This window comes from Antedon bifida, chromosome 8 (genome assembly GCF_963402885.1).
Source record: "Antedon bifida chromosome 8, ecAntBifi1.1, whole genome shotgun sequence".
Taxonomy (NCBI): Eukaryota; Metazoa; Echinodermata; class Crinoidea; order Comatulida; family Antedonidae; genus Antedon; species Antedon bifida.
The window spans coordinates 7,858,666-7,867,109 of NC_136233.1; the positions used below are offsets into that span (position 1 = coordinate 7,858,666).

At 34.0% G+C, this 8,444-nt stretch overlaps 1 protein-coding gene across 1 annotated transcript; it reads left to right on the forward strand.

The window, feature by feature from the left end:
• Positions 1-346: 346 nt before the first annotated feature.
• Positions 347-4,037, forward strand: LOC144849865 (large ribosomal subunit protein eL14-like). The gene is made up of 5 exons (XM_078706952.1): positions 347-445; positions 1,523-1,624; positions 2,227-2,364; positions 3,104-3,214; positions 3,902-4,037. The coding sequence occupies exons 1-5, from the start codon at positions 443-445 to the stop codon at positions 3,962-3,964; spliced, it is 417 nt and encodes a 138-aa protein (XP_078563078.1). The 5' UTR covers positions 347-442; the 3' UTR covers positions 3,965-4,037.
• The last annotated feature ends 4,407 nt before the right edge of the window (positions 4,038-8,444 follow it).

Genomic DNA, 8,444 nt, shown 5'->3' on the forward strand with positions numbered 1-8,444 from the left:
AATTATAGCATTTACAATTCCTCATCAGAAAGGTTATAACTAAATTTGTCGTATAAATTGTTCGTCGCCGTTGTTGCTAGCGCTAAAACATCATGCCACCAAAGAACGCGCGAAAGAAGCGTAGCCAACAAGGTTAGATGTCGTTGCACATGTGCAGTAAACAATATATTAGGCACGCGACCGTTTCGTTGTTACCATGCGGTTAATTAAACTGATAACATTGTGGGCGGTCCGCGGTCTGTCGGCGAGAGTCAAGGAACCCTTGATCTCACGTCGATGCATATCCTTCTATTCTTTAATCCATGATCCATGGTACATGTTATAAAGGTCCATTCAAAATACAGACGTTGAGGGCAGCAAACATGATATTCTCCCCAGAACACGATCAATCCCATGAATCGTTTTTACCGGAAACCAGCCTTTTTAACCTAAGACGTCAAGCATGGTAGGTTAGGAAAATTGAAACACAATTTAATGAATCAAAAACGTACAATTGTACTTAAGAATAAATGTTTATTATAATTTATATTGAATTTTAATATCAGCTTAATTATATTAGGATTTGTAGTACTCAATTGATTTAAATTTTTAACAGTTTATTAAGTAAAACAAAATGCTCCTAACTAGGCTAGCCTAGGCCTAGCTAGGCTAGGCCTAGCCTAGGCCTAGCCTAGCTAGTCCATTTCGTTTATTGCCGTGACCGGTAGGTTAGGGTGAGTTTGTGTACGTAGCTATTGTTGCTCACGCTAGCCATTCAATTCGCTTTTTCGCAAATGGCGATTGGAGTTGCCAATTGGGCTGAAAAAAAATTATATCCTCGGCGTTCGCAAAACTGGAAAAAAATAATTTCCATTAAAAAAAAAACGTTCGTCTACTCTAGTTTCCTGGCTTTGATTCTGAATAAAGTTTTAACATTGCCGCCGAAAACCGACCTACGCGTCAATGGAGTAAATTAAAATGAGATTCCAGTTACGGTAGCTTGGGACCTACATAATAGTGCTTTATCTGTAAAACTGTAAACAGCTTCAAAATACTCTTGATACATTTTTAATTGTATTATACAGTAACTATAATATGTTGATATAAAGTTTGTGTTACACCACGTACTAGTCCTAAAAATAACAGTTGAATTGAGAAAGTCAACAGTTCAGAACTCAATATACATGGTGTACCAAAAACTTCATATCAACATATTAATTTCGCCATGCCAAGCTTCAAACAAGATAATTATAATATTGTTAAGCTTAAGAATCACTATTATTAATCATCCATACTAATAAAGGAAGATACTTTGTGTAGCCTGGAAGAGATTTCCACGCTGGGCAGGCTATTACAAATCGAGCCCCAAATTGCCACCAATATTCTTTTGATGATTATTTTCTGTCATTTAATTGTTTTTTTCTTATGATAAACTTTTAGTCTTCCTGTACTATTCCTGTCCTGTACTAACCAGTTTATTTCAATAACATTTGAAAAAGTGGGATTTAAAAATGTTTACAATTATTAAAATTTTGACTTGCAGGTGTACAATCGATTTGTGGAGATCGGCCGTGTGGCCTTCATCAACCATGGAGTAGAAGGTGGCAAACTGTGTGTTATTGTTGATGTAATCGACGGGGCTAGAGTAAGTAGTTGAAATATTATTTTTTGAATGGGCATGCCATGCACTTTCCTAGACAATATCTAAGACCTAGGCCTACAACAATTATTTTATAATGAAGTAGTTTTTTTCTTCACAAGACCATTGTTACTAACAACAGGATGCTGAACTCTGGAGACACAATGCGACAAAATCAGTTCCACGCCCCTTAACATTGCGCGCCGCAGAGAATATGTGCATAGTACAGTACTGTTGGTATTTGTCGCAGACATAAGATTATCTTGGCAAGGCGAGCTCAGTGTCCTGTTGTTAGATTGCCTTGGTTACACTGATGTTAATTTCACCCCAGGGACCACCACCCGGTTTCATCCACATTTTGGTGACACTATTATGCATTAGTGTGTGCTTGGCTTAAGAAATGCATTGTTGAATACTACAGTATTCAAATTCAGTTAAATAACATTGTTTTTGGGAACAACATTATAATTCAATATTATTAATATTTTCAAAATATACAGTATAAAAAAGGACAAGGATTTGTTACCATGCCTACTGGTCCAGTTATACACTCAAAATTAACATCACTGCATTGTATAATAAATTTTATTTTTTAAATAATTGTTTAGGCTCTTGTTGATGGTCCATGTTCAGATGTGAAACGTCAGGCCATCAGCTTTAAATTGCTACGACTGACGGACATTGTCATCAAGTTACCACATTCAGCAAGGACAGGAACCGTCAAGAGGGTGTGGAACAAAGAAGAGGTATGCATAGCTAGGCTTGCGCTGTCATTCGCCAATGACTGGGGAACCACTTTACAGAAAAAACACATTTCCATAACCTTGACATTTTTTCTATATGTATTTTTTTTATGGATTTTGATTCTCAAAACCATCAGAATTAAGATTTTTTTTTTTTACTGGACAGCTGTCCGCATTGAGCAATAATCACAATAAACAAATCGGCCGCTATTTTCTTACAAACATATCCAAAGAAACTATAACACAAAAATCTCCACTCAATTTGTGTAGAGAAATTTTTATAGAGAATTTTAAATCGGAGAAATACTTACCAAATATTTGATCATTCCATAAGAAAAAGATTGTGCAAGCTAATCTTGCACCAATACAAATAGGTCCGCATGAACAACTATCAGGTGTGCAAGGTAACACTTTGTATAATTTTTATAAGACCCATATCGAAAATATATGTGACAAAATGTGGGTCCCATATAAATGGTCCTCAATCCTTTAAAAACATATGGATTTGCTTGAATGAACCCACAGACCCTATGGAACACTTCTGGGTTCTCTACGGTACATAGAGGCTCTGTATTGGAAAAATATGAGTAAAAACTGTGTGTTCATGTAGATTGGCCCATATGGGATAAAGCATACATGTGCGTGCTCTATCCTAAAAGAACTCAATATGTAATACATTATTTTAATATTACTTTGCATTTCAAAGGATAGAGGTATTACAAACATTTTTTGCACATTTTAGGTTCAGAAGAAATGGGAAGCTACAGTTTGGGCACAGAAAATTGCAGCAAAGAAACGCCGAACAGAGCTGACAGACTTTGAAAGGTTCAAGTTGATGAAAGCTAAGCAAACTGTAAGAATGTTTTGCTTATAGGGCTACTGTAGAAATGACTAAGTTTTCAATCATTATTGTCTCGCCAATTAATTGCTGTAGAACCGATTCAGTTTATGGGTTAACCACCACAAATTAGTGCTTTCCCATACTAATAAAGGTCACCATTGACTTTTGTGCATTGTGTGAATGATGCTAAAGTCAAACATAAATATAACATCAGACAGTCACAATCAATCACTCTCCATACCTTTTACTCGAGCCAATAGATCTGGAAATTTCATTATCAACTACGGACTATTGCATGAATGGCGATTCGGTCGGTGCACGCTCACCTGTTTTGTCATGACAGTTTTTTCGTTTCCATGACTTTTATTTTGGGGTAGTCTGAGGAACCCTTCCGACTGGAGACCGACTCATGGTAATTGATCTATACAGTATATGAAAATTAATCAAATATAAAAAAAAAACTAAATCAACAGATAATTTTTAATATTTGTTAACTCAAACACATGATTCACAGTGCATGTTTTATATTTTTAAATAACATTTTATCATAATACTTCATATATTTAAGATGACTTTGTTTATATTTTAATGTAATTTTTATAATGTGAACTTGTATTTTCAATTTAACAATGCTTACCCTGTTGCAGTAAAGAATTTGAATACCAAATCTAATTTAAATATTTCTTTTTTTTTCTTCAGAGATCTCGCATCATCAACCGTGAATTTAACAAACTAAAGAAATCTGCTGGAGCTGCCAAGTAATTTTCTATAGATTTACATTTGTTGAATGTAAATTTGTTAAAGAATTAAAATATGTAAAATATTCCAAAAAAAAGTGTTCTTTGTGTTGATTGTTGTTTGTGTATCATTATTTTCCTCTATAATGATAACTACCATCCTGCTATTGATGAGTTCACGAAACAACAGAGGAAAGAAATTGCCAAATAGATATCAACAAATCCTAGAAATGCATCTGCCCATCACAAATGTATTGATTTTCTATTACTACTAGACCTATATCAAACAGCAGTCTAGACTTGCCATCAAGGCGTTGCTGGTATCTCTCACCATCTTCTTGTAACCTTTCAAATAAATATTAAAACCATATATAAACCATAAACCATACATATAAGTATATAGTTTCCAGAAAGCAATTTGGGAAAAGTTGATGAATCCAATCCAATCTTGAAAACAAAAAAAACCAAAACTAGGAGACTATTGCAAATTCCCTGGGACGGCAGAAGTTGAAAAACAGACATTCCTAAAACTCTCAAGACTTCTGGACCTGATGAGATACACCCTTAAATCTTGAAAACTGTGGATCATGAGCTCGCTCATGCACTCGCATTTTTGTTTTAGGAATCTTTCTGTTGTTGCCTGCCACAGCACTGCAATATTCAAGAAGGGCAGACGAGAGTAAAATATGAATTGTAGAGAGACGATTTTGAAAAATATAACACCTCTAGATGGTCGGAAATGGCACTCTCACGTTAAATAAATGTATTAAAAATTGATATTTTAAATATGAAAACTGAGGTACTTATACTAGCCTATTGAAGGGTGACATTTTCCCCATATGCCTATTTTGAGTAAAAGCGTCACAACAGGAAGTCCGCGTTTGCACGTACATGGCGGAAAAAGGTGTTTGTCCAGGGCCGTCGAAATTTGTTAAATGACGCCCCAGATGGCCGGAAACGGGAAATGGTACTCTCGCAAATAAAATTCATGATAAATGGCACCTCTAATTTGCATGCTACCAATGAGCAAAGTGATCATACTTTTTCCCTCCAATAAACATACGTGACTAATTACAGGACGATATAACATTTTGTTGCCGATTTCATTCACTCAGTATTTAGTTTTGATTGCGTCAAGTTCAATGCGAACGAAGCCCCGAAAAAAGCGAAACATTTAATGCTTATTAGGCCTAGGCCTATAGCTCAATATTTATTTACATCAATATGTTGAAGAAATTAAATTTATAAATATAAGGTATTGATACAGTTGGGTGGGTGGCCTAAAGAATCAGTTGCTATAATGTATACTACAGTACACAGTTACCACAGTTAGTGTACTATATTATTATTAACATATCCTCTGTGTTGATGATCTGTAGGCAACCACGGCGTTCCATTTTTTACGTATATACACTTTTATTTATGCTTGCTGACTGCCAGCGATATAAACAATGGGTAGGCCTACGTGCGGTTGTATGGCGGTGTCCTTTGTACGAATCGTTCGTGCCCCTAGAATGGGTACGATACACGCGTCAATATCATGTTACATCCAGGGACCAAAATGCGTTTATTTTTCAGGCGAAAATAGGCAATTCATTTCGCAACTCTTATAAATTTACAGACAGCAACGGCAATGGTGACCTCTAATAAAAATTAAATTAGCACGGCACTGAAACAATGTGTTTTAATTAAAAGTGAAAGTAGGCCTACTTTACTCTTTTTTACGTTTTTTCCCCAATTTTTTTTCCTTATGGTAGGATAATTTTTTTTCTCCAGATTTATAGGTGGGGGTGGCAGCGTGCAGAGGGTGCGACCTATCACCCACTAACGTAACAATCCGGTCAGTATAATTACCGAAAACAACCATAAACAACCGAAAACAAAATAAACAAGAAATATTTCTTACGAAAAACGCTGCTCGCTTGTTGGCGTAACAGTTTTAAAGATATATTGTCACCCTGAAAAATATTTTTTATTTCAAATGTGTTTTTTAATGTGTCATTTTATTGTCACATAATAGTTATTCACGTTAACAAAACAATTATTTATCTGAAAAAATGTAATTTAAAGCAAAAAATACTTAAATTGTCTGTCAGACAATGGTTGTTGGGTTATAATTAAACGTTTCTTTTCTCTTTTTATACGTGAATAAATATTATTTTTTTGTTACAGAAGTGAATAACTTTTGTATCTGTATCCGCCACTGATAATAGGGCAGTAAATCGCGCCGAACGTTTTTACTCAGGGTATAGATAATTAGTTATAGACGATTAAAACAAATTTAGGTTAATATAATTTGCCCCGAAAAGGGATGTTTTTCGAGGGTGGTGTATACACTGTCTAATGGCTTTCGATGCTGAAACATACCCGCACATGATACTAGGATGCTTCGCATTTACCAATCTTCTTCTACAAAAAATGATTTGCCCGAATACTGTTTTTCACAAACTGGTTTACATTATAAATATTAATATTTTAAATTGGTCCCATTTCTTTCTGTTTATGTACCAAAAAAATCCCGAGCGATTTCCGCTGAACGGCACGACATCACAGAAAAACAGCTATTTTAGGGAGGTTTTTTCAACTCTGGTATTATTTAACCGATTTTTATGGCTGTTTCGTCATTGATATGCCTAATTTACCTACAGTGCCAATGCTATTTTAAATTCTTAGTGTTAAAAAACATCGTCGGCAGCCGCATTGATTTTTAAAGTAAGATGATCTCAAAATCGTCAAATGTTATCTAGTCATATTAGTAACATTGTCTGATCCTGTCCCCTGTATCACCCACTAACGTAACAATCCGGTCAGTATAATCACCGAAAACAACCATAAACAACCGAAAACAAAATAAACAAGAAATATTTCTTACAAAAAACGCTGCTCGCTTGTTGACGTAACAGTTTTAAAGATATATTGTCACCCTGAAAAATAATGTTTATTTCAAATGTGTTTTTTAATGTGTCATTTTATTGTCACATAATAGTTATTCATGTTAACCAAACAATTATTTATCTGAAAAAATGTAATTTAAAGCAAAAAATACTTAAAGATGTATTGTCCCTTGAAACACAAAAAAATGAAGGTCAAAATATTCTAAATTTAAATTGGCCATATCAAAGTAATATTAAAGTTATTCACTTTAAGTCGAAAATTCGAGTCAAAAACAACAATTTTACGTAATTAAAAGCTAAATTAATTTGACTACATTTCGTCTGGAAAATCGTCGCAAGCGAAAGTAAACAAAGATTTCAAACCATGAGTATACGTTATGCATGATGCTAATTAGGATTGTTTACAACTCTTCACGGTTGAGAAGGTGTTTTCACACAGATCGCGAGGAAGTTTTATGAGTATGCATACAGAGTAGCCAAATAAGCGCGTTGCATTATGAGATATGTTTTGATGGAAAACTTTGACTGGAAGTCAAAGTTATTTTTTTAACCAAAAAACGTCTGTATTTCAGTTAAATGATTTTTTTTCCGACTAATTTTTGGTGAAAGTTAATAACTATTATGATACTTCAAAATGACCCACCTTTTTTCGAAATCTTTTATTTTTCATTTTTTTTTAATTTGACAAAGAGACAATACATCTTTAAATTGTCTGTCAGACAATGGTTGTTGGGTTATAATTAAACGTTTCTTTTCTCTTTTTATACGTGAATAAATATTATTTTGTTGTTACAGAAGTGAATAACTTTTGTATTTGAAGTAAAATACAACAACAATTCATACTTTGATAATTATGTCGCATAAATTGAAAAATAAAAAAATACTGAATCTGTAAAAGATGATGTGCTTATTAAATAATTAAATAAAAATGATGTCTAAATAATATTACTTTATTATAGGCTAAACAGACTCAATTTCTGTCACTTTAGTTTATTTTATTGCTAAGATCAAATCTGGGCCGGGGGTCACTTCATCAAGCCTGGATGCTTCAAGTGTGAACAAATTGTTAATTGCAGAATTTGATTTTTATATTTATTTTGTGTGTGTGTTACCGCTGCGTCGGTCCTGTTTTTGGTACCATGAAATATGAAATTAAAAAAAAAAAAATGTATCCTATTACAAACAAAAACGTTACTATTATATGGACTGTTTTGATAATAATTCAATGACAGCGAATTACAGTATTATAATATCGGTCTAGATTGACAGTCAAATGGGACTCATTGTAAATACCAGAAATAATGTTTTGATTATTTGACAGTAAATTGTTATAATACTGGCCTATGTTGACAGCAAAAACAAAGTCATTATTTATTGAACAAGATTTTACAGATTACTGTCTACATGCATCTATATAATACTGTAGGCCTATTATCAGCAATTTTTTTCATAGACTCTCTTCTCCCAGACGTGCTTTGGGGATTTTAATTTTAGCATGACCCGTCCTAGTTTACAAATTATCAAAACGTCGGCCTCTAGAACTGCTGCTTGCTTTTAGCTTCTGAATGAGTAGTCCTCTTGGGACGTAGTTGGCTAAAGCAGCAGCGTGAA